A 27,454-nucleotide genomic window follows, 5' to 3' on the forward strand; every position below is an offset into this window, starting at 1 on the left:
CACTTGTGAAATAATAGTTGTATTCTAACTGTAAAGTTGTTTCCAAAACAAGGTGATGGCTGCTAAAGGAGAACCATAATTTTCTATCATGTGTTTGGTCTGGAAATCTAGAATCCATTGGACTGTGCTTGATTATGTGTCTGTTCAGAGTGAATCTGGTCTGATTTTGCCTGTCTCCTACAAGACTGTAGAGCATAATAGATCTTGTATCGTGGTTGTCTTTGAATGTTAAAGATATCATGTCAGTGAATAACTGCAGTGTAAATCAGTGGTTCATTGTGAAAATTAAACAAGTAAGAACTAGTAGTTGTTATTATTATTTAGTATTTTTTTTAAATTCCTTTTTCATAATTATGTCAGGAAGCCAGGTAGTAGACATTGGAAGTTTTTCTAACATTCCTGAGGTAGTTCCCAGTAACTTTGTGAACTGGGGAAGACACCATTTGAATTTGTGTTACTCCGCTGAACAAGAATTAGAGCATTGTTTTCTCTTACTGGAGAGCTGTTGCAAATGATGCCAAAAGGAGAAAGAAGCATCATTTATGCAGTATACATAAATGTGTTTTTATGTTCCATACCAAATACTCTTTTTATCCCTTCAGAAAAAATCTATAATTCTGTGGAATATCCAGAAGCCTCAAACACTGCAAAGATGTGGGTTAACTGGCAGTATTGTTGATGGATATGTCAAGGGAATAGAAAGTGTTCCCAATAGTCAGACAGTGTGGGTGTTGGATTATTGAGACAGCCACGTAAAATAACTTGGAAAGCACTTTTCAAAATAATACATTTTCCAAATAATTCCTCCACTTTTCCCAGGAAGTGTTAAAATCTATTTCATTCCTGTTCAATTAGAGTGACTCTAGAAATATGTTAAAGGAGTTTAACTTGCCTCTGATAGCTAGAAGGCTTTGCTAAGTTTATAAGGAATATAATTTTGGGAATTAGGATATTGTTGTGGTTTCACACTGGCCAAATGCCAGGCACCCATGACAGTCACTCACTCACCCTCCCCTGCCACAGCTGGGCAGAGGAGAGAAAAATTTAATGAAGGGTTCATGAATTGAGATACAGACCAGCAGAAAACACTCTGAGGGCAAGACAGGCTCAACTTAGAGGTAATTTATTACTAACAAAGCCAGAGGAGGATAATGAGAAGTAAAAGAAGCCCTTAAAACACCTTGTCTTTCCCCAGCCCCTCCCTCCATCCCACCAACAGCACAGGGAGCCAGGCACGGGGGTTTGGGTCAGTTCATCACCGAGGTTTTCTTCCACTGCTCAGGGAGAGGAGCCCTTCCCCTGGGAGGCTGTGGGGTCCCTCCCACGGGCAGACTGTCCTCCCAAAACTGCTGTGGTGGGGTCACTCTTCCATGGGGTGCAGCCCTCCATGGACAGGCTGCTCCAGCCTGGAAGCAGGGCTCGCTCCCTCCACCGGGTCCCACACTGGGTCACAGCCTCCTCCAGGCATCACCAGCTCCAGCCTGGGCAACTCCCCCAGGGGCTGTGGGTGGATCCCTGCATCCCCCCTGGATCCCCAGGGGCTGTGGGTGGATCCCTGCATCCCCCCTGGATCCCCAGGGGCTCTGGGTGGATCTCTGCATCCCCCCTGGATCCCCAGGGGCTGTGGGTGGATCTCTGCATCCCCCCTGGATCCCCAGGGGCTGTGGGTGGATCCCTGCATCCCCCCTGGATCCCCAGGGGCTGTGGGTGGATCCCTGCATCCCCCCTGGATCCCCAGGGGCTGTGGGTGGATCCCTGCATCCCCCCTGGATCCTCAGGGGCTCTGGGTGGATCTCTGCATCCCCCCTGGATCCCCAGGGGCTGCAGGGTCACAGCTGCTTCACCATGGTCTCACCATGGTCTGCAGAGGAACCTCAGCTCCTGGATCACCTCCTTCCCTTCCTTTACATTGCCCTTGGTGTCTCTGTGTTGTTTCCCTCACATGTTCTCACCTTCTCCTCTTCTCTGGCTAGGAAAAAAATGTGTCCCACTCTATTGGGATTTTCTTCTTAAATCTGCTATCACAGAGGCATTACCAGCCTCTCTCACTGGCCCAGTTTTGGCCAGCAACATGTCCATCTTCAGAGCCATCAAGGACTGGCTCTGCTGGACATGGTGGAAGCTTCCAGCAGCTTCTCACAGGAGCCACCTCTTTGGCCCCCCCCCACTACCAAAATCTAGGCTGTGCAAAACCAACGCAGATGTTCAGATAATTTGTTTTTTTAGAACATAGAATCTGTGTTTGAATGTGTCCATTCTGCTTGGCTAAGAGAGATGGCAGTTGTCCTGCCTTCACTGGTACTAAATGGAAGAGAAAAGGCCTAAAGTAATTTCCTGATAGGCAGAATTTACTTCGTAAAAGTACTTAAAAATGAATTCCCAAAAGCAATTTTGTTTTTCGTTTCTGTGAAGTTGTTACTCAAATCAACTGTCTAGAAATCCTGTTTGTTAAGGAGCTTCTGTTCCACGTTGTAGTTTGTAATTTATAGAGGAGAAGTTTTGAGCCAAATTCAATATATCTGTGTTACCTTCCAAAGGCAGTGTAATACATGCTTATAATTTTTGTCCTAAATACAGAGTTGGGGCTTTTTGTGGCCAAGTGATTGAGGAAGACTTTTGCTACCAGTTGTGTTGCGAGATTTTAGGGGAAATATCAATATCTGAGCTGTACCTGATACAGTTTGGTTATGGTTTATATCTGGGCTGGACAGAGCCCTGTCCTTTCTGATATTTCTTCTGTAGAACCTGCTTTGACAGCCAGCTGACTGTGCCTGGCTGTTTCAGCACCACTATTTCCATGGGGTGTTTGGAGAAGTCCTAAACGCATCAGTCCTCGTTTGGGAAGTTTCCTTTTGGTTCTGCATGACTCCCACCTTGTGCCCTGAAATGTAGGGGCACAGACCACTCTGTCATTTGCTGGAATAAAACCTGTAAGTTTCTTTTCTTGTTTTTGCCTTGGAGATAATACTATTTTTATCCTCAGAGTAGAGCACAGGAGTAGAATCTTCAGCGTGCTGTCAACATACCTCGTCTGAGGCTTGTTTACAACTGCTCGGGATGCAAAGGGGGTTCTCTGTGCAGCAGTGCAATTCTCTGTCCTCCTGCTGACGCCATCCAGAATTCTCATGGATAACCACTACAATGTGAAGAAAGGGCGCTGTCTCAGGAGAGGGCAAAAATCACAGCCTGGGTGGATGGTGCTCTTCATGGTGAAATAGGAAGGCAGGATGGAAAGGTGCAGCATCAGCAGTTCTATTTATAATTTAATCCCTCCAAGACTCTTCCTGCGCTCGTGTGAGAGGTGTCGTGACCGAGGCCTTGCAGGGAGCGTGGCGTCGTTCGTCATTGCCGTGCCTCGGGGTGATGGCACTGACTCACGGGAGCGTTTGGGGTGTCCATACTGTTACGGTGGCCTGGCAGTACCCTTTCCTGGACTCCTTTGGCATTTTTCCCCAAGTGTTCCACACTGTTGCTGGAAGCAAAAGCTTTTGAGCGATTTCCAAACACAAAGCAGTGCATTGTGGGCCAGCGCTGGGAGGACTGGATCAACAAGTTTGGCAGCAGCAGCTTTGGCTTCCTGCCTACCCTGGATAGGCACCAGTAGAGATTGCCTTAGTCTCCCAGAGAGTTTGAGCTGAAGATCCCAGCCTAGGTCCTGAAAGTCGTGTGTGTGCAGCTGCTGTGCCTGGCAGAGGATCTGCTTCTGTTGTAAACCGTAGTTTTGTTATCCTGGATATGTTTGCAGTAGTTATCTTTTATCTGCTTTGGGAAGGTGGATGTTCTATTTGTTTTCAGTGTACTGGAGGGTGGTAAACTCTACAAATTTGTTAAAATAGCAAAGGACACTGTTTACCTTTTAGTTTTCTGTTGTCTATTTAATCTTACTGTTTTCATCCTGAGTCATCCTGGGGCAGTTATGGTGTTCTGAAGTGTCCTTTTCTGTGTGTTTTTGAAATACCAGCTCCATATTCTTTGTTGTGCCTGTTCCTTAGTACTGACCTTGCATGTGTTCTGTGACTTCCCCTTTGCAAATAGGCTTCATCTTGTAACACAATGCATCAGGACCACCACTTGAGCTCTGGGGGAGCAGGACACCATTTACTTGTGTCTCATTGCACAGTTGTGCTCTGGTTATGTCTAATGGTCTGTCTGCATAAGGACAACTTTGTTGGACTGCTTACGTAATCAGGTTTATTGGTTTTATGTCCTTTTTGTCATGAGATGTCTGAAAATTAAAGCTGGTGTCTATTTCAGTACTTCTTCCCAAGAGCAGAGCATTTTGCTCCCTAGCTGGCCTAAGAAAGGGAGAATTATTCTTTTTTTCACCTCCCACTGTGTGTTTAGATCCATTCATATGTATCCAATACCTTCTTCCCAAGTGTGATGAGTGCTGTTATCTGCAGAGAGACCAGAAGAGGGAAGTAGTCTTAGAAGTATCTGTCAAAAATATGAGTTGGACCAAACCTACCAAATCAAAACTTTAAGTAGTCTGAGCAAATTCTTCTTTCCTTTTATTTTGTTCTGCTGAAGGTGTTAGCTTCTGTGTGCATCACTGGTGGGCTGGTGTTCTGGTTATGTTAAAGAGGCCCAGACCATGAAAGAGCAGAAAAACGACTTTAAAACAGTTCTGTCCTTTCAGATTTTCTGCGTGTATGATGTGATCTAAATGATCTTAATTTTTTATACATCTTAATTGAAAAATATTAAAAGTTGCATTCCTTCCCAACCTATTTCTGTTGAAGAGTGAAATGGATGATTTCAGTAGTGGAGAGCTAGTGCCAGATACGGAAGAATAATACCTTATGCAGATTTGTTCACCTCGTGTTTTCAAAGTGTTTTGTTTTCCTCTGTAACACACATAATCATGTATTTTATGTGTAATGTTTGGAGATGGATTTTTGGAAGATTTTGTGAAGGCAGGCTCTGAAAATAAGGCAAATCTCTCCTAACATTGAAGAAATATATCTCAGAATAAGGATAGTGATGGGTTTATTCTAAAGAGGAGGTGACGTGCAAAGGCAAACCCTAAATTTCTTCTTTAGAAGAATTCAAAATTCCATAACAATAAAAAAAATTCTCTTCCACAAAGAATTTTTTAGGCTGAACAGTGTTTGTGTTGTATCACAAAGAACCAGCAGTGAAATTACTGACTTTATTCTGTGAATAGTAGTGTGATTTTTCTTCCCTGCTCACCTGTTTAATTCATGTAACTGTGTGTCAGAGGACAGCTAGCACAGGTTTAAAGCTTTAACCCTTTTGAACAGGTGGGTCCCCTCTTGGAAGGAAAGCTCTGATGACAGTAGCTCTGTATGTGCTGAAATATATCAACTGTAAGAAGTAAAGACTCAGTGTTTACCAGTTCCTCAGCTAGATAATTGAAATAGTCGTATTTCTTTGTCTAAAGGTGTGCAATAGCCAAGTTAAAAATACTTTGTGTAACTACATGTGTGTTCAAATACAGAACAAGTAGGTTAGCCCTTTCACTGCACTACAGCAACAAAACCAGTTTTATTTTCCACTTTAACTTTTGATCTTATTAACTATCACACTGCTGTTGGGGTTTTTTTTTTTCTCTAGTACATTTATATGCCTGTTGCTGTGCAACTTATATTATTTTTCTTGAATTGTATCAAATCAAGTCCCAGTAAATCTGCAAGGCAAAGGAAGTAAATATTAATGAAAAAGCTAATAGTGCCTGCCAAATTAAGGGGAGTGAGGAAGTGTGAGCTGGTATGTGAAAATCAACAGGCATCAGTTTCCTTATGGGTACATGAGGCATGATTGAAACAGTCTTATTTTTAAGCTGGATGTTCCAGTGCATGGAGAATGGGAGTGGCAGGGGTGGGGTGGTTTAGGTAGTTGACTTGCCTAATAAAAGAAAATATTGATATACAATTCAGTTGACAGGTCCTGTGTATTGTTTTCCTTACCTATTTTTTTTTTTTTTTTTTTTAATATGCTGATTTGCTCCCTCAGGTATCAGGTGCATGATGTGAAAAGTGGCCAGAGTGTTCTTTGCTGAAAGATGTGTTGTCTTTGCACAATTAAAGAATTAACACCATGCTGCTGTCACATGGGAGTTGGGGCTGTGGCCAGCAGGGAAGAGAGGGAAGAGGTGAAAAGATGAGCACTGTGCATGTCCCAGGTAGCAGGGATCAAGGTGCACTTTGTTATTGCTAAATTTTGGGGTGTTCTAAGATTTAGTCATGGGCACGCTGTGTTCCTCCAGTGCCCATTAGTAAGGAAATGTGTAAATTGAAGTGGCTGCTACTGCTGTTCTCCATCAGTTCTGAGTTACAGCCAGACCCAGCCACGTGGCTGGATATGGACAGTCACACAGGAAAGTGGCAAAAATGCCACACATATCCAGGTTTATTTTCCCTTAAAAGCATGTCTAGGTAGGAGATGGGAGAGGCTGAGAAGCCTGGAACGTGTTCACCGTTTGCAGTCACGTCGTATCAAAATACTTCTGCTGTGACGAGCAGTTTTATGTAAACTGTGAGTTTAGGTTTAAATAAAACAAACTTCCTTTTTCCTACTCCAGAAGTACAGCTGCTGCAGAGTACATGGAGTGCTGTGTGTGAAACAGGAGAATACCAAACCTGTTGATGTTAGAACGAATCATAATTGTAGGGTGCTTCAGGCTGTGTGACTTAAGATACATTTTAGAATATTCTATGGGTGATTTATTTCAGTTTAATTGAAGCTGTGTTTGACTAGTGGCTTATCCAGAACTTTTCTCCCCCCTCATGGTAGGTTTTCTGCCTAATAATTGAAGTGTTTCTGTGTACACTTTCATATTAGCTTGGTCCAGATTTTAATTTTACTGTGTAAATGATAGGGGTTCTATTCCCTGAGTTCACTTTCATTTTTGTGTCATAATTGCAAAACTCAATTAATTTTTGAGGATTCCTTAAGCTATTTTAGAATTGGTTTGGGTTTATTGTTTTGTTTGTTTATTTGGTTTTTTTTAATACAGAAAAAGTAAATAATAGTTTGTTGTCTTTCCCAAAATACAGCAGTGGCACGATGAGATCATGCCAACTAAAAATAATGCATGACTTTGAATGAAGATATCTTATATGACAAATTATGTGTTCGACATTTGTGTAATAGACAAATTGGTTGGAGAAATTAAAAATATCTTTAGGTCTGAAAACTCATTAAAAAGTAAATGGGAACGGTTTTTGTAGATGACTGACTTCATTCAAATTGCCGATGAAAAATTGATGTAACAGGATGTGATGTGAGTAGGGAGACTTATAAAGCTTTTCAGCAGATTAAAATGTGCTACTTGCGTTTCATTGAGAAATTTACTCATCAGTCTTTCTACAGACAATCTTCTGTAAGCTTCTTTGCTGAAATTATTTATTATTCTGTACAATAAACTTAGAAAACCTGTTTAATAGTTTGAATGAGGAATTTGACATGCGCTTTGTGTTAGATTTTAAAAAAATTGTGTGTAGATGAATTTATATACAAATAATTTAAATACTTAGATGTCTACTTTAATATGCTTTATATATAATTACAGGAACATTGAAATCTTGGGAGCCTAAAATTAGAACTCCCAGCTGTGCCCTAGGCTGCAGGTGCACGTGTGCGTGATACACTTCTCTTTGGTATCTGCTGCTCAGTTTTTTATCCTTTGCTACGATACAGACATTTCCCAGAACAGTTAAATTTTAGAGAACTAAAATGTAGTGTTTCATTCTGCATCCTGGCAGAGAAAGGGAAGAAGGGCTCTGGGGGCATTGCTGTGCCCGTAGCCTTGCACAAGGATGGCTGTTTGGATTTGCCACCTGTGTGCACAGAGTGTTGCTGCCTGCAGCAAACCTTTTTGCTGAGCTGAAGCTCGAGGTGATGGTGCTGGGGATGGGGTTTTGGGAATGCAACACAGCTGAACCTACGGGAAAGAGGTAGGTCATCCTTTGCCCCTTCACCAGGGCAATCTGACTTGAATTTGGGAAAAGCAAATTAAAATCTACAGAGCTGTAGCTTTGGAAAGACAGTCTGCCATGAGTTTTGGAAGGAGACCGAACAGAGAGGACTCCCCTTTTAGAGGTGAACCAAGCATTCTAACACTAGTAGAGATTTATGACAGTGATCAGAGATGGTAATGCAGCTCCTGTGCCTAGTTAAACCAGATTGTGGAGTTTTTTGGACTTGAACTAAAAGTAATTTCCCTGAGCCAAAACTTTGAGGTTTGAGTATTCAGTAAAATGCTGGGTAATTGCTGTATTTGCTGAAGTGGAAAACACAGTCAAAACAGTTAATCAAGTCTTCAGCTGTTCCTTCCTTCAGCTGATCAATCAGCAACTACTCAGTGAAACAAAGTTCGTGCACTTGTGCTCAGAACCCAAGGAGAGCTCTGCCTTTCAAATGTCCCCAAGTAGCTGGACTTGCAAAGCTGTATGTGCAGGAAATGTAAGTTATTTAATGTACAGAGCAGAGTTGGTGAGGATTATTAATAATGGGTTGCCTTGAAGAAAATACTTGAGCAATGCTTCCCTCTGAACCTAAATAGAACAGCTCAGATATGGGAATGTGCATTTGGTTTGTTTTATTTTGTATTAAAAGGCTTTTTTGTATCTGAGGCAACAGGAGCATAAACCTTATGGGAGAGATTTTTTTTTTTAAACAGTGTTTCTGTGTGTAGATTTGATCATTATATGTTTTGTTTGTTTGATTATATGTATGTTCTTTGCAGGCACAAATTTGTTAGGTCTGCACATATGGTTCATAAAATACTTGTGTTCTATTAATACCTAAGTGTTCATTACTAGAAATTTTGCAGAAAACCTTCAAGTATGTATGTTTTACTAGAATCTCATACTTTCGTTCAAAACTTACGTAAACCAGAGCGCTCTAATTTCTATATGGGTTTAGTTATTTTGCTCACAATATCTGTTTAGAAATATTCTTCTTTTGTTATCATCTTGCATGGTACACAGTAAAAAAAGTGCAGTAGTTTAATTTTACGTCAGCATTGATAAGTATACAAAAACACATCTGTTCGTGAATGATAAGCACTTGAGTGTTTCTCCAAAATAGTTTGGAAGATATTGTTTAGAAAATAATGGTCTAGTTGCAGAAAGTGAAGTATCTGTGTATAAAAGGGAAGTTTTGAGGACCTAACTTGAATCACTTAATTTTTTTTTAATAAAATATTCATATCAGTTAAGGGCCTATATTACTTTAAATAGATGGGAGCTTTACTTAAGATAACCAGGTTAGTTAAGATACATGGCAGTGCTGTTTGTAGCTGCCTCAGTTTGCAGCCAAGATCCTCCTTCTGCCTAAAGATTACTTGGTATTGACAATTAATGTCAGCAATAGATTCAGCAGGACTTACCTGCTGTGCAAATTTCTTGGCAGAAGTTTAGTTTTTTGGGCCAACTTCAAGTGTGGTGGTAACAGCTGAATTTTGCCTGGTTTTGGTACATTCTGTTTCATGCAGTCCTCAGTGCTGCTTAGTCCCTTCCCTTCTCCCTCCTTGTGCCTCTCGAGACCTCAGGTCACTTAAAAATAGTGATTTGGGAGGTTTTGTCCGCTTGCAGATACTAAATGTCACGTTCACCACAGCCATAAAGGGTAAAACAATAGAAATATTTTTATTATTTTATCAGGATCTGACAGTACCTGAGACACGTGTTACAAGCAAATCATGGGACTTCTCACAAAATTTCTTTTCCTGCATATGTCAGCTGTTTTGTTACTACACCTGTGGTGTTTTCTTCCCTTTTCAAAAATTTTTCAGATGCTACTGGGGGGTTGTCTTATCTTAAATAAAAGCTCTACTAAAAGTGTGCCTATAGAGAAAAAGATCTACCAGTTAAGTTAAAACAACATGTACTCTTTTTTTTTTTACCTTAGTATGATCATGACTAATTACCTTCTAATGAGAAGACAAAACCCAGCTAGTACAGAGCAAATGTATTCAAGATAGCTGTTGGTTGACATGATTTAAACTTACTTGGTCCGTGAAGTAAATAGTTCAAACAATCCAGATTTTGGCAACATTTCAAAATAATGGGATCTATTTACAATTTCCTTATATAGTACTTCTGAAACAGTTCCCTGATGTCTTAATGGAAAACCTAGTAAATTGATAAAAGTTGGTACATTTACTTAAGGTGGATTTGGATCAGAGTCCACTAAAAAAATAGAACTCTGTGTTTGGGAGGTTGTAAAGATAATAGGGGGTTATATCTGGAGTGTCAGTGTAAATTTAATACTGTAGGGCATTGTGATTTTAATGCATCTTATATTAACTATAGTGATTAAAATTATTCTGAAAGTATTAGGAGGTTGGTGTCGTGCTGAAGGCGTGTTACGCTGTTCTGTGGAATCTTTGTAGCCAAAACTTTTTACTGTTCACATCAAGCATCAGCCTACAGCATCCATTGTCAAATTACACTTAGTGGTGAGTAGTATGTACATCTTTGTTGTAAGTGAGACTTGGACTTTAAAAACCACTCTTAATAAGCACATGTTTATGCTGAGAATGGATAGGGGAGAATGAGCATTAGCAATGTTCTGGCTTAAAAATATTTCTGCAGAGCTTTTATATACTCCTTTTGCCTTTTTTGATCAAGTTTTCTATTCTTTTGTCATAACCTTGACAGTTTCCTTTTTGCCCTTTCACTTCTTGGTAGTTTTGCTTTCTGTTCCTGTGATTCAGTTTTCACTCTCCTTCTTTGAATTGCAGTTACCAGACTTCTGGAAAATAGGAAACTGTTGTTCTGATCTCTGCACGCTGGCTGCCTTTACTCTTTTCCTCCAGCATTTGCTGTCCTGGAGAAGATCTTAACCTCACTTTTTTTGTTGATATTTAATTTCATTTCTAGAAGGGATGTTGTCTTATTAGATGCTAGGAAAGATGGACTGTGCAATGGTCCCAGTCTGAAAAGAGACAACAAGATCTGTAGGAAAATTGATAAATTTGGGGAGTTAAAAAAGAAAAATCCAATTAAATTACGTAGCTGCTGTAGTCATTGAAATCTAGTGGCTAAATAAATGCAAGCTGCTGGCCTGTTCTCTAACTGGGGTAGTTTTAGCCTGTTTTATGTGTGCTGTTGTGTGTGATATAAAGTAATAGGATTGAGAGTATGCAGGCACAGTTAGTTTTAATGAGCTTGAGTTTGTTTAGTGTAGCTGTCCTGAAAGAGAATGCCAGAAATACTAAGAAATTGTTCAATCATTTGTGTGTTTCCACAATGTGTTTCAGAGAAGAAGAGGCTGCAGATCAGTGTAAGAAAACTTTGAAGATGAGGCACAATGAGCTTCATTTTGCTTGATGTACAATATATAAAATTATCCATTATTGCTTTTTTTTTTTTTTTTTTGGTTAGAAAATGATGCTACATTGACTTTTTCCAAGTAAGAAGCATTTTCCTTATTACGTGATCAACAACTGATGCAGTTATTTCAGAATTGTGTATGGCATGGGCTTTTTCTGGTCTTAGTAAAGAGTGCAGTAATGCATCATTTAAAGTTATTTTTTAAAAAACTCAATTATGTTTGAAAGGGGAGGTGAATTCTGGAGATCAGTGTCCAGAGGCTTCCTATTAAGGAGGTAAATTAAGTTGTTTTTCTTTCTGGTGTTAATAGAATTAATGTAACAGACAGGTCCTATAATAGTATCTGTATATTGATACACTTAATACTGTATTTGTGGAAAATACATAGAAAGTTTGAGGTCTTGATTTAAATTTTTAGTTTGGCCTTGAAAAATATTCCCAGATGGAGAGAGTTAAATGAGCCCAGCTTTGAAAGAGGAGCATATGAATCATGGTTAGCAGCTCTTCCTTGAGAGGCACAGGTTTTACATAGTGAAGTCTTTCAAAAAGTAATCTTCAAACCCAGAGTAACAGTGCATTGGGATGACACTGGTGAAATACTAGGAACTTCATTAGACTTCTAAATAGAGAATGTGCATGTCATGAAGTGGATCAGGTATGAAGTATTAGATGTTAGAATACCAACTGCACGTTATATGTGAACTTTCATAAATGGCGGCTGGGGGACAGAAAGATCAGGCATCCATCCCCTACTCCTGGTACAGATTTGCTATGTCAGTTTTGTTAAACTGTTCTGAATGTTTTCTCTGAAATTTTCATGGTCTAATTTGTCACTTCCTAACAGTGCCACATAGGTGTTTGTCCTGTTGGAACACAGAAAGAGAAGTAAGATTTCTCTGAAAGCTGCTCTTGCCCTGCTCAACTAATGACAGTGAGGCACATTAAAGATATGAGTGCGTGCCTGCCAAAGAGTGAGGCTCCTGCATTGGGAGGTGTGGACTCGGGTCTCTTCTCTGACTGTTGGGTCACACTCCTTACAGCTTCCAAGCCATTGTTCAATTGCATTTAGACCTCTAACCTTTGCTACTCCCTCGGTGGTTATGTTGAGATGGTGTTCTGATATCAGTGCTGTAGGAGACCACTGTGGGGTACAAGATCTTTTACGCTGATTTGTGTGATCTGGCTGACATCTTGTGCATGACTTCCTTTGAAATCAGGTTGTGATTTTGTGGGTGCAGCAAATCCTTTTCTCTGAGTTAAGTGGTTTTACTCTTAGAATGGACCTTTGTGAGTTTATGTATTTCGTGGCATTCTGTCATTGCTTTCTGTCACTAAGATTTTAAAACCGAGCGTGTTTCACAATGTAAAGGACCTTGGTAAATTATTCAGATTTTTTTGGATCCTCAAACTGAAATAGGAAAACACTTCTATTTACATCAATTTCTGTCAGTTTGTCTCAGTTACCATTTAAAATTGCAGTTCTGTATTGCCGGCAAACATTCAAAGAAGGTTTCTTAGAGTGATGGCACATGGATGTGGTGTTTCTGACTGGTGTGAAGGAGTGCTTTATCTTGCAATCGTTCTCTCCTGTTAACAATTTCCCCCTGCATTCAGTACAAGCTGGTGAAAAGCCTGGGAAGCCAGCACAGTCTGAAAGGTACAGCTCAGGGAACAGCTTCCAGGATGTGGATTTACAGTTGCCTCGGCATCACTCAGGAGTAGCCCCTCTGTGGGCTATTAACAATGGAAATATCAGGCACTGCATGCTGTTACTGTCCCATTCATCCCAGTGTGTTGGCACTCGGTGAAGGTGATCCTGGAGTATTTGTTTTTGTGTGTAAACTTTGATACAAGAGAATGCCCCTGCATGAAATATTAGCAATGACGTTTAAGCTTATACTTGTTTTCTTATGTAGCTTAATATTACATCACAGAAAGTAGATATTGAAAAATAGATGTTTATTATTCCTATCTGATTTTTTTACCCCCTCAGCATATATTTACTAATTTTGCCTGGCTTGCAGTATTTAGGTGTGCCACATATTTTCATGTTTTTTTCAATAAATATCATATAAATAAATAAACAAGAGCTGCTACTTAAAGAAGTGTAAACCAGATTATTTGTTTATTTGCTGTAACCTCAGTTTGTGAAAAGCTGCCTGTGACTTAGGTGAGAGTAGCTATGATCTTTCTCAGCCAAGTTAAATGTCTTTGGTCATTGCATTTGCACTCAACTGCAAAATCCAGTTGGGGCTGTTATTTCAGGTGTCATGCTTAATTTCGATGCAGCACTAATAAGATGTGTGGAACAAATGGAATGGACCTTATGTCTTCTAAATAAAAGTATTTAATTTTTTATGATGGGTATACATACTAATTCTGCAAGAAGCTTTGGCGTGGATATATTCTCTGTCTGTGAGAAGCAAAGTGAACAGGGCTGATGGTGTCTGTCTGTGACCAGTTGCCTTGAATTATGGCACACTCCATGTGCAACACACTCTGTTCATTTCATAATTGCTGTTCTATTAATGAACAAAGCAGTGGATGTTGCTAAATGTATACATCGGCAAATTAGTAGCTGTAAGACAAAACTCTGGGGTCAGTTCTAGCACAAGACTAAATAAGTTTCACTTATTTTCTAAATTTCTGTTAAGATAAATCTATTACTTGAGGGTTTTTATAAAAAAATAAGTGCTCATGTCAATTTTTAACCTTTAAATAGTGATACAGATCCTTAGCCACATACCATGTTTCCAGTTTCCGTTTTTTTTGTCTTTTAATGATTGAATAACATTTTTAGTTATATAAATGTAATATACCTTTAAGCTGTGTAGTGAATGCTGAATTTATTGCTTCAGTAGTCTCTGAATGTAGTTGTAACTGTTATATATTCTTAACAAGCTGTATTCTTAAAAACAAAATTGTAGAAACTAATTTTATTTGTAAAAGTCTCCAAGTATGTGTGTTATCTCTGCAATCCACACATACTCTGACATAGTTTATCTCTGGTTCTCTCTCCTGTGTAGCTGTTCCATGGATCTCTGACAGCAGATGGCTGGACTATAATGCACTGTTAAACAAATAAAACCATTAGGCATGTAATTCTGCCCAGTGAATGACTGTGTGTTTAAAATGGTTTAAAAAAATTAAATAGCAAATGAAGCTCACTTTTGAATTCATTTAATGACATTGGAATAAAATCCAAAGCCCCTTTCAGAATACATAAAACATCCCCTCTTACGTTGTGTTTGTCTCAATTGAAGTCAGTCTTTTTTTACTGCATTCTTGCATCTGGTATAAAATAATCAGTCCTAAATCAGTTTTCTAATAGATGTTTTCTACAAGTAATCACTCATTTTACATTTATCTTTGTAGTAAGATTTTTGCTTTTGTAATACTCCAGCACAAAATTATCTATTGCATTATATGCTCTTTTTTCCTCATTTTCAAATTTGATACAAATGTCTCTAAAATTTTGATTCAACACTAGTGTCATCGCTCTGTAATTAAACTGTTTTTCTATAATTGTCAGCAGCTGAGAGATGCCATTTTGTCTTTTTGTTTTTAGATATGCCAATATTTGGTCTTTGCCCGGCTCATGATGATTTCTATTTGGTGATGTGTAACCACTGTAATCAGGTCGTAAAACCACAGGCATTTCAATCACATTATGGTAAGTGCTTAACTATTTTTAATAATTAAGGGTGAGGTTAAATCAGGATTAAGCCTGGCAATTTTTTTTCTAATTGATGGTAAATAGATCATTAAATGATAAAAAATGTCAAAGAACATAACCTGTATTTAATCATTTTATATACACTGTAGTGTAGTTACATAAAGATCTTGTTCTTTTTAGGTTTTTTAACGCTTTCTTGAAATGCTGCTTAGCTACAGTTCAGTTTCAAGATGACTTATCTAGTGTATTTCACAGCCAATATGTACAGTGTGTTTGTGTCTCTGTGTGTCATTTCTCTTTGTATATTTATACAAAATTATTTTTACATGGGTTCTGGTATGGTGTGAACTTGAACTGAAAGCTAAACTTACAGCAAAATTTGTAAAATGTAGTAAGCTTCCAATAGCCAGTAAGCTTATTTATTTATTTTCAGAATTATCAGTTTGTATTTGTTTTACTGGTCCAGTGGTTTTGTATATAAACTATGTAAGGAAGCTCTTGTTGTGTTGGTTGGCCAGTGTTTAGAGAGGACAGAGAACGTTCAAGTGCCTGGTTACTTCCTCCAAGCCTGACTGGGGTGGTTGGCAGTTCTGCTTTTCCATGTTCCTCTCAAGACTAGACATCAACCTCAAACAATTTAATGCCAGTATTTGGATAGGAGGTTTTTTGGAATTCAGCTTTTTGTTTCTTAAGAAATTCATGAGATGTTTTTGACCAACTCCTAATAAACATGATGGACAAAGCATCTTCTGAACAAGTCCTTCCTCCCTGTGTGTACATGTATTTGTACAATGTCTCTTTTCTCTAGCCCAGTGCCCCTACTGGTTGGCTTGCTGTTTATAAGGATATGAGCTGGGTATGGGCAGGGAACCTCTTCTAGTGTTGAGAAAACGGAATAACCTTTCACGCATCTTAAATAATCCAACACATTGGCGAGAAAAGATATATTCACTTCTGCTTCCTTGAGACTGGAGAAGGGCCTTTCTGGGCTGTGCAGAGGGTGAACTTCTTATCCCTTCTCCCTCTCACTTGGCTTTGTGTTATGTTGCCTTATGGATTATAATAGCCCTGCCCTTGCTGCTGGATCCTGCAGTTGTGTCACACAGCGTGACTCAGAGAAGAACCTGAGTAGATTTTGTGTCATAATTCTTAATAGTTTGCTTGTTATTCTGTGGATGGCTGTACAAATCCATTTTTTTTTAACCCACAGTTCCGTGGATATAAGTCTCCAGAGCTGTTGGGAGCCAGAAGAAGAAAAGGATATCTTGTTTTTCTTGCTCCAGTTGCTTTTTACTAGCCAAGAGCAAGTTTACCCTTTGCCAGTGACATTCCTCACGTGTCACTGAATATCAACTTAAGACGTCCAATAACTCCTTCTAAAATATCATATTAAACTAATTCTGACAGCTAAAAATAAATTTATGGGGGAGGACTGGATGAGACCGAGTTCTGAGTGATGGCATATTGAATATTCCATCTTGAGTAATATTGTAGTGATGGAGAGCTGTGGGATAGCTGCAGACACTTAAGGTTGTCTTTATGAAATGAGCAGGTGATCTCCAAACACTGTCTGACAAACAGGTGTCTGGTAGGAAGCAGCATCATGTTTGCCCTTATGGACAGGTGGCAGAAGCAGCTCAGGAGCTGAATAAGTGCAGCATTGTGTCTTGAGCATGAACATGAAAACATGGCATGTTGTAATGCTGCTTGTACTGCTGTTAGACTCGTTCTGTGAAGTTAACTCCAACTCTTCTCTAAGCACTGTTTGCAATTTAAAAGGCTCAGAGTGAACAGGGATCTGCAAAATGAAGGCATGGAAAGTATTTTTAAAAGTCATAATAAATACTAACATAACGTTTCCAGTCAGCACCACCCTGAAGAAGTGTGATCTCTAAACGTGAAAATTTCTCTAATACAAGCCTTACATCAGTGACGGTTTCATCCTTTAAGAGAAGTGTAGAAGGAGCAGAAAGAAATGATGAGGTTACTCTTAGCATTTCTTAAGCTTGTTCTGAACAATGAACGCGGGCTGTGGCGTGCAGAGGAAACAGGCGGGGTCATTCTGATGGGAAAAACAGGCTTGGGTGGGGTGAGCATCATTAAAGGACCTTAGTCTGCCAACCTAATAGCCTCAGAAAGGTAAGAAGGCTGACTTGGTGATTTTGTGCAGTATTAGTTCTCAAAGCCTTATGTCAGCCTTCTCATTTTTAAAATCCTTACCGTTATCTCTTAATTTAGAAAATTAAATATGAAAGCTAATAAATATGGCAGGTGATTGATTACCAGACAGTGTTATTTTTTTAAACACTGTATAGCTCAGGAGAAGGAAATTGCTGAAGTCCTCAAAACACATGGTTATTTTAAAGCAAAAAGTGTGTTATCATAACAAGAAAGTAAAGCACCCTTTGGATTCAGCACACTCAGTTTACCCTGAATTAAGTTTTTTTTATTGATGGTATGATCTCAGGGATTGAAAAATTCCGCAAATTTGCAGTCCATCAGTGTATCTTTTTGTTATATTCAGTTGTTGTGAGAGTAGTATTAATCTCTTAAAATATTCTACAGCTCCTGGTGGTGTGTGTTGCTTTACTCAGAGTTCTTTGAAATTTGTCATGTGGAATTTTGTTTTCTGAAGTAGTAAAATGTGCTCTGTTAAAATGTCACTTCTATGGAAGGAAAGCTGAATAAACTATTAGTTAAAGCTAATGAGCTAATTAATTTCTTCCAAAGCATATTTGTGATAAACTACTTAACTATTTAGGCTGAAAGTGCTTTGCAGGACATATGCTGGGTTTTTTTCTCTGGACCATAAATAGTCAGAAATAGTTTAAGTGTAACTTATTAATTAGAATATGTCACCTGTTTAGTAAAATACTTTATTGATACAAATGACAGATGTGCATGTAACTGATTCTCTTCTATTTCATGCATTTGACTAGAAAAGATACTAATTAAAAATTAAATTCTACTTTTTTAGGCAATCCAAGCTTGTGTTTGGACTACGAATTTCCATTTTAATAATTTATTCAGTGGTGTTGGTATATGTACCATGCTCGATTTGTAAAGTTGGTGTGTATAACACCAAGTGCAGGTTTGTTTTTAAGAGCAATCTAATAAAATGAGATACCTGAAGTCAGCTTGTGGCATTCCTTCTAGCCTGTGTATAGTAGCTGGCTGGCAGTGCAGTTCAGTGGCTTTAGCCCCTTGGCTTAGGGTGACAGTGCTGCTGGGGACACAGAGGGACAGGAGCATGCCAGCCAGCCAAGGAAAAGTTGTTTCAGGATAAATCCTCTGTTCTGTCAGATCACAGCTGTTCTCATTTTGGGGGCCAGGCAGGTGATTGCAGCCCTTTATTGCTCCTGTTCCTGCTGTTGCTTTGTGAATGGCTACACTTTTCATGGTATCAGCATCTTCCTTGGATGAGTCAAGATCAGTTCAGAGGTGAAAGATGGAAAAAAGATATAATGTTCATGCATTGAGTCTTGTGGGTGAAGCACCTGAGATCACTTATCACGCTGACCTATTCCCAGAAAGTGTTTTTCTCCAGGAGTATTTCTCTACTCTCTAGATGATCATGTGCCAGCTGTCAGGCTGCTCAGGACAGCGGGATGTGCCTGGCTCCCTTTGATTCCCATTCTTTCTTCCCTGGAGACATGTTAGATGCAGTTCTTGTGCTGCACCCAAAGGTTGCTCTTTGAGGGAACCATCGTGACAGTTATTTCAGGTTGTTCGTGGAAGCCCTGAAGTGCCGTGGTTTTCAGGCTGTGTGACCTTTTGTTGGCATTTCAGCTGTTCCACAGGTTTATCTCATCTCCCCGTGGTTATCAGCCTCCTGGCTAACGAGAGCTGCTTCTCTGCCCTGGCTGGGCTGCTCTGTGGCTCAGAGAGAACTCAGCAGTGTGAAAGTAGCATCAGCATAGAGATGTGTGGTGTTTCTTCCTCCTAACTTTCCGTATTTTTTTTTTTTTTTCAGATTTTTTTTCTGCCCTCTGTGCCTTAGTTTCCATGAATACAAAGTAGGGTTAAACGCTCAGCAATAATAATGAAGGCTACCTGTAAAACTTACACTGAGAGTGCCTGTGACTCATGTGGTGATTGTGAAAACCATGAGTACAGTACGTGTTGGAAAGGGATGATGAGAGTGTGTTGGGCTGTTGAGTCATTAAAAAGCTATGTCAAGTGTCTTGATTAACTTCCGTGGGTTTGGCACGGTAGCAAAGGTGAGCAACAACCGTGAGCTTTTGCCTGCTGCTGCTGTCCTAAGAGCTGGTGGGGAATTGCTTCAACATTTTGGTTTCCAATCAGAGCAGGTTTAAACCTGAAGTACAGGGATCAGAAGTGGGGTTACTATACGGATACGCCCATCGTCTGTTGTGGTTTCCAGGAGGTCGTGGGATTGGAATGGGGCATCACACAACCTTAGACTCAGAGGGCAGACCCTGGCAGGAGAGAAAGATGTTTGCTGGTGACTTGGGTCCGTCCTCCGAGTCTGTTCGAGGTCTTTTGTGATTCTCCTTCATCGAATTGTATAATCCAGGTCCTTCCTCCCTCAGCCGGGGGTGGGGGGGCACACCCACCTTTTATTTGCAGGTCTCCACTTTGAGAGTCCTAAAGGGGTTTTTTGTGTTGGTGTGAAGCGCCTGCATTCAGAGACAGCACGTGATACTTGTGATTTTAACTGAGAAAAATGATCTGTTAACTATCTCTGTTGGTGTGCTGGTGTATTTTGGATGTGTATCATACATAATTTAAGTATTTCAGTTCCTGCAGTATTACTGGTTTAGTTTCTTCTCACACTCTGAATTGAAGATAAGGAAAATGCAGTAGGACAAATTTAAATTCGGCAGCAGCTAATTGTTCAGAAAAATCTGTCAATATTTAAGGTTTTTAAGTTGTTGTGTACATACAGCTTGTTTAGAGTAGAATAAGAGAGTGTGTTTAGCATGGATTCATGGATTACAAAGTCAAAGATAAAGTGTCTCTACAAGGCAGCATTTGAAACTGATAAGAAAAGAAAGGAATGTACTGAATTTTGTTCCAAAGCCATTGGACCTGAGGACTGGGTTGTTTGTTGCTTGGGTTTTGGGTTGATTTCTTTTGTGTGTGTGTGGTTTTTTTTCTCGTGGGAGATTGCTTGAGCTCATGCTCATTTTGGAGGGATAAGCCTTCATTATGGCCTGCGTACTTTTGGCAGCAAGCAATTTGTTTCTGTAATTAATGTCCACTGTTCACTAGAGTCTTTTTAAAGCAGTGTGAAAAGGTTTTCTTTTTATAAATCGTAAGAATTTTCTTGGGTATCAGTGATCTAATAGTGTAGAAGTCTAATAACCAAAATAAAACCTGAATATTCTGTGGTGTGTCACAGATGCGCTGGAGCAATCTGCCAAGCATATTGCCAAACATGCACAGGTGGCATTTGGCATATTATGGCTCCAGTTAATGTATATGTTTTAACAAATTACCACTGGCAGCTTCTGTTCGGGAGATTCTGTTTAAATGCACAGTCCTCTCACAACAGTTCACACAGTCCAGGTTCCAGCAGCTGGATCCAGCAACAACTAGTTTAATTTCTTGGTAAAGATTTGTGAAATTCTGTAGCTTTTGCAAGAATTGTCTTGGCATATAGCAGGGTCAGAGGTCAGCACAGGATTCGTTTCAGAAGGAAAAGTTTTGGCTATTTATTTAGTCATTTTTAACTAATGCATAGTTATATAAGAAATTATTATAATATGGAAAGAAACTCTGTAAACATGTTTTAGCTTTGAAATGTGCACCCCCAAGCCATTAGCTGAATACCAAATGTGCCACGCAGATTTTACAGAGCGGTGGAGTTCGGTGCTGTGGTTACTTGTATCATCACAAAGTGTTCACGTGCAGAAGATTATTTTTGTACACGGAGTGGCTGTGGTCTTTATTACATGAAAGCAACAGGGAGTCTTGAGAAGTTGACAGCAGTTTTCTAGTAAAACGTCCTCCTTTTTTGTGGGTACATGAGTTTGTCAAGCTCTGGTTGAAGCCATAAAGCAATTTTTAAGTATCAGCTAAGAGAAAAAGGTGATGTTCAGCTTCAGATTTAAGAGATACTGATTGTTCAGTTTATTGCTTACCATGTAACTCGTGTTATTTTTTTCTACAGCACTGTGTGTGCTAAAATACTACAAACTTTAAGTGCTTGATGTGCTTTAGGCTGCTCCTACCTTTGGTCAATGTGAAATGAATTTTATGCTGTTCTGCCATAGCAGAAGACCTAGATGCAGAATTCCTTTTGGTTTAATACTAGCTGAAGAGAGTATTTTTTTTATTCTATTCTTACTGAAATGTCAAAATATTTAAAACAAGTCTAACATATAAAATTATGCAAGGGTTCCATGAGATCCCTGCTCCTTTATATTGATCTCCTTGCTGGGTATTTGCTTGGACGCTGGGCCTGACTGCTTGCTTTTCAAGATAAATGTTAATGGGGAAGAACAACTGGAAAAGAAGAAAGAAAAATATCTTTATGGGTAAAGAAGAAGCAGTGCCATGTTCACTATCACAGAAATATTTGTTCAGCAAGGGGAAAAGAAAGCATGTTGATCAACAGATTGGAGGAGGATCTAAAGAGAACAAGTAATTCCAATAAAAAGTTGCTATTGAGTGTATTTGACTGCAACTTCACTTTGAAAGAAGCCAGGTGGGATAGTTGCATCAGATCTAAAATTAAAAATTTTGAGACTGACGATGAGAGGACCTAACCAATCTAGAAGTCAAGGCTGAGTTTAATCACTCAGAACTCATTTTGTGAGAGGAAATGGCATGTGGAGCAGGACACAGCTCTCCCAACCATCGTTCCTGATTTTCTGCAGGGTCAGGGAAGGCCATTCTGCATCAGCTTACGTGATCCACATCCTTGGAAGGTTTCCTTCACAGCTAAAAGGGTTCTTTCTGCCGCCTAAACCACTCCTCCAGGCTGGAGCACGGCCAGGGGAGGTGGCACACGCTGAGGGCAGGCCATGGGCACGCAGGGTCTGGCACACTGCCCTAAGCTGAGTGCAGGAGAACGAAGCTGCAGCCTGTGGAAGAGCTGGGAAGGTGGAAGGAGCTTGTGTTGAAAGAGAAAAGAGACGAATTTCTGCTGTTCTGGAGAGATGGGAATGTGTCAGACCCATGGAGATAGGAACTTGGTGTTGGAGGGTGGGGTTAGTAGTAGTTTAATTTCAGAAACTAACCACATGCAGATGAATTATTTTTAAGTACTTTCTCATTTGTTTTTTGGGGGGAAGTGTGTGTTCTCATGAACTGTGTAGATTATTCCAAGAACTGCAAACCTCAGATGAATACCACAGCACTTTGTGATTCCAGGGAGGAGTATTCTGGGAAGCTTGTAAAATTGTTTTGAGTATTGAACTGTCATGAAGAAAATAATTTTTGGTTGTTTTTTTGTCTTTGTCTTCCCCCCCCCCATGGAAGTACATAGTTTCCAGTTGCACAGACTGAAACCTCTCATCCCAGCATCTGACTCTTGAACAACTGCTGTGTTTGGGATGGTCTCTTTCTCTGCCAGCACAGCTTCATAGGTCAGATAGGAAATCCCATCAGTGAGCATCATTTACATTCCTTTTTTGCAAAGATACCGGTGCACCCAGTACAGCTGGCTGTGCAGTACCTGGCTGGGGCAGTGGTGCCCAGCTTTGGCAGGCAGGGGGGTGGCAGCTTGGGCAGGGCTGCCTCAGCACAGCTGGAATTAAGTGGTTTGCAGTCTGTGCGTGTGTGTCTGAGGGGAAAGAGAGGACACCAGGGAATAGCTAAAGAGGGAAATGTAAAACAAAGAACTTGAGTAAAATGCATGTAGAAAGAAATAGATTAAGAAAATAAGGAGGAAGCTAAATAAGGAAGGTAGGACTAAACTACGTTGGAGGAGGGAGAATGAAATAGGTACAATGCTGGTTTTATTACTCTATAACCAGGGGTAAAAGTGCTAGAAAGGAGGAGAGGCTAAACAGGGCAAAACAAACAAAAGGTTTTTCACAAGTTTTTCCTCTCTTAGTGTTTTGGCAGCAATACTATTAATGTGGTTTGTGTAATGCTGTTGTGTTCTTGGATTTTGCCCATTTTGGTGGGGTGTGAGGGCAACAAGAATGTGTCCTACATGAGACACATCTCCTGGCTTTATCAGGCACTGAGCATCAAGGGAAGAGATGGGTATATGCATGTGTGTGCACTTACTAATAGTTCATCTTTTGGTTTCTTAGGCATTGCCTTTACTGTTTCTGCTTGGACTTCTTAACATTATTTCACAATTCTCATTTTCTATACTTTGAATAATATCTTTTAGACAGTAGGATGTACGTGTAGCCTTCAGCAGCTTTTGCTGTCAGAAGAATGCCCCCCAGAGAAGGTGAGGTGTAGTGTACTCGGCTGAAGAAAGTTACCCATTCTGGACCAACGTAAAAACAATGTTTTGTAGGAACTTCATCTGCCACCTCAGGAAAAGCAGGCAGCATTTTAAAATCTGTCTTCTCACCTACAGCAGTAGTGCACAGAATGGTAACCAGGCATTAGGCACGACTCACGCCTAACATGGGACAATATTTTTCTTACCAAATTAAAAGAAATCTATAACATTTTGGTTTTAAGCACAGCTTAAAAAGTAGCTGCTACTTACTTTAGTTGGGCATTATGTCAAGTAGTTCTCACCTGTTATTTATTTGGTTTTGATCACCGGTTTGCTGGCTTTTTAAAAAGAAACATGATACTGCCTTGAGGGTGTTTTTCTTCCAAGCAATATGATACACTTAAAATCTAACATATGATACACTTTAAGTCTAGAAACTGTGTTTTTAAGCTATAACCAGAAGAGGGAGTGTATAACACTTCCTATACAATGAAACCTGTAAGTTTATTGAGGAATAGCAATCAATAATGACATGAGTTTTTTGGTTTTTTTTTTAAGTTAAAAAATAACTGTAAGGTTAAATTCACTTTCAAAACAATACAATTAATGTCACCTTTTTGAGCTTCTAATTAGGCTTAATTCAGTCTAACACTAAATAATTATATCCAAGTAATATAAAAGGCCTGGAAGGCAGTTCAGATTTCAAACTGGTGTGTTGTGTCTACCTGTAACAAAGATCTAAACAGCTTTTCGGTAGCAGTCTTTGATTAGCTCTTGCATTATCCAGCTCTGTTAGAGCTCCATAACAGTATTGAACAATTACAAATATATTTTTAAAATGTAGAAAATAAACAGAAATAGATAAATATTATATGTATTTTTACATAAGTTTGTGATATTATTGTCTAATACACCATCATTAGCTATCACAAACAGTAACAGCCAAAATATTTCCAAACCCTATTATCTCCTACTGATGGAACAAATACATGATATAGCATTTGTTTAGAAAATAATTATTTTTTACTCTATAATTTGTGTAGATGTTCCTGCAGTTGTTGTGCAGCTGGAAAGCCGGTTAATATTTTCAACAATACCAAAAAAATGTAGGAAAAAACCCATCAGTGTGTCTTATATGTAAACTTTTGATAAACTTTGCCTATTCTGGGCCTTTATGCAAGTTCTGCCGTGTCAGAGAGGGCTGCTGGCCACAAAGATAGCAATGCTGTTTTGTTTCACCAAGTTGTATTAGAGAAAGAAGGACCAATGTCAAGTGGTTCTCGTTCTATTTTCTGTTCTCTCTTCCCCAGATAACGAGTTGCTCAGGTTGGTGTGACACGCTCCCTCTGCACTGCTTTGTAAAAGATGCAATTAGACCAGGCTCCTGTGGGGTTGAAGCAGTTCCTACATAACTGAGCTTTTCCTTGTTGTTTGGCAAGATTGTGAGGAAACCTTTAATTCACAATTCTAATATGAAGTAGCTTTCCAAAAGGAAGCCTTCTCTTTTAGCCAGATCACCTTCTTATGTTTTTACCTCCCAGTATTTTCTCCCTCTGCCAGGCCAGGAGTGGGTATGTGCTGTGTCCTCTCTGTGTGACCCTGCTGGTTGCAAAGAACCTGTTTGTCATGTCTGGCTCTTGGAAAAGCCCCGGTTTCTGTGGAGCATTGTGGTGGATTCTGTGCATTAGGTAGAAGGTGTGCCCCTTTCAGCACACCCTTCCCCCTTTGAGCCTAAAACTTTCTGATGTTTGTGGATTATCTGTAGAGCTGGGTCGGAGCAGTTTTATGTGATTGTACACTGAGTTTTAAGAGCTGTTCATCACTCATCACATGTGAATACCATGGTACATATGGTATTCACATGGAATTTGTGGCTCTTCTCCTTGCTAAGAGGAAAACTGGCTGTTTCTTTTGTTACTACACGGCTGAAGTTCACACCTGAGTTCTTCAGCATATTGGTTTTCTGTATTAGGGTGGGCTTCATGAAGTAATTGTTTTTTACTTCTTTCACTTTTCAAGATTATAATGAGAAGCATATAGTACTCTGTTAAAGCTCTGGCCCTGCTCATCGTTGGCATGGGACTAGCTAGCACTTGTTTTCTTCAGTTTCATTTTGGCTTGTAGCCTCTGAGAAGCCACATGTAACCATGTATATGCCTGGAGAGATGCCACACTGGCCCTCTCCTGGCCTCTAAGGTCAGAGGAAGGGTTTTTAAACTACCACAGTTCAGTCCCCTCCCCATCATAGTGACATGTACTATTTGACCAAAGGTCATGTGGGTCACAAAGCAGTCCACCAGCTAGCTTCTAAAAATACCTGGGACTGCTTTAATAGCCAAAGAAATTACATAAACTTATATATGTGTGAGGTATTGCAAGGCTTGATGCTCACATCTTGCTTGCCACAGACTGAGAATGACACCTAGTGACACCTAGGAACTGATCAGTGCCAAACTTTTCTCTCGGTAGAATTGGTTTCTAATCAGATTGAGGATGGGCACTGGCCTTCAGGGCCATACTTATCCCCTTTTTCTGCGATAACAAGAATATACCTAGGGAGGCTGGAGTTGGCAGATAGTTAAGATGTACTGAAAGCCCTGCAGATTCCCTGGGCTGTTGGTTATTTCCTCTGTTCTGTCCCAGTTGTCCAGGTGGCAGAGATTCACAATAGCTGTGGCTGTACACTTGAAATCTAATGGACTCAATGTCCTTTCCTGATTTTAGTCCCTGGAAATGACATAATTCTGTACAGAAACCTTCATTCTACATGTACACACGTGCTACATGAGTAGCAGTTATTTTTTGTATTTCTGGTGTAAACAAGCATGTTGTGTAAGTGGAGTTGATACTAAGGCATAAAATGCTGTCACTTTATTGTGCACCAACAAGCCTGTCAAGTTGTTCCTCTGTACTCAGTCATCTATTTTATTTTGGACTTGTTCCAGTTTTCTGAAACCTGAGGAGCTTCTAAGCTTGCCCACTTGGAAAAGAAAACATCAAAACCAGTAATCTTGCCCAATATATTTGTTTTGTTCTGCAGTATGTAAAACACTCTCCAAAGTGGCAGTGCTAGAGAAAAAAAAAATCCACGTATTTCAAAATCCATTGCCTTGTAGTTCTGGAGGTTCTGGGAATTTAATTCATGCTGGTACTTCAGAGCACTCGTTTCCAGCTGCAGGGCAGTAGTGCTACCTTTTTTATGGCTTTGCTGCTCCTTTACTAAGGCTGGCTTTGTGGTGTCATGTAGCAATTTGGGGGGTTCTTTCTATGTACCCCCCCATAGCAGCAAAGTTGATTTTCTAAGTAACCACGCTGGAGTCCTCAATTGATCAACTTTAAGATGTTTAGTGTTGGCTCAAGGCCCATTATTCTCTTCCTTCCAGGAAGAATAATAATAGTAGCCAGTAACCAAACAATCTCTTTAAAGGAAAATATTTACAACAAAATCATCTTAGACAGTACTAAATGTAAACAAAAGCAGGCTGCAGTGTAAGCAAGCCCAGCTTATGCACTGTTGATATCAATCAGATGAAATTCCTGGGAAGTCTGATTTTTTTTTTTTTCCTATGTACCCCTCAAAGCTTCTAGGAACTGGCAAACTTATCATTATGGCAGCTCACAACCCAGTTACATTTTGTGCCCAGTTCTTAAGCCTGCAGCCCTCTCCTTGGGATCGAGTCACAGTTTAATTCTTGCTAGTCCTCTCAGTTCACTGCCAGCTTTGGCACAAGCAGGTGTTTGGTTTGTGACACTGTGGGGCCTTTGAGCCAATGGTTCTGCGCTTTCTTGCAGACAGAGCAGATGGTGCAGAGGCTCAGACTGAGTGGTCAGGATTGGGGGAGAGGGCAGGAATGCTTTTTGCCTGGGGCAGTATTAGCTTGCACCAGCCAGTTTAAAGTGGTTGTGAAATTGGTGCCTGAGTTTGCTGAATTTTGAGAAAGGGTAAGAGTCTTAATATGCGGTGAAGACAGTGAAGCCTGGGTGTCTGTGGCTTTGTCCTGTGTGTTTTGCCACACTCTCCCATTGCAGCACCTCCTGCTCTGTGCACAGACGTAGCTTCAGGTTTCATGTTGTGTTTTGCCTTTTTTTTTTTTTTTTTTG

At 39.9% G+C, this 27,454-nt stretch overlaps 1 protein-coding gene across 3 annotated transcripts in view; it reads left to right on the top strand.

Moving 5' to 3' along the window:
• The window catches only part of ATXN7 (ataxin 7), a 64,608-nt gene that overhangs the window by 16,751 nt on the left and 20,403 nt on the right, over positions 1–27,454 (top strand). For 2 of the 3 annotated variants that reach the window (XM_040075844.2, XM_040075842.2), the window contains exon 4: positions 14,872–14,976. The exons of the other annotated variant lie outside the window; for it this stretch is intronic. In XM_040075844.2, the coding sequence (XP_039931778.1) occupies positions 14,872–14,976 (105 nt within the window). The remainder of the gene's footprint in view (positions 1–14,871; positions 14,977–27,454) is intronic. 3 annotated transcript variants of the gene reach the window in all.

The sequence above is a fragment of the Hirundo rustica genome, chromosome 12, assembly GCF_015227805.2.
Source record: "Hirundo rustica isolate bHirRus1 chromosome 12, bHirRus1.pri.v3, whole genome shotgun sequence".
Lineage (NCBI taxonomy): Eukaryota > Metazoa > Chordata > Aves > Passeriformes > Hirundinidae > Hirundo > Hirundo rustica.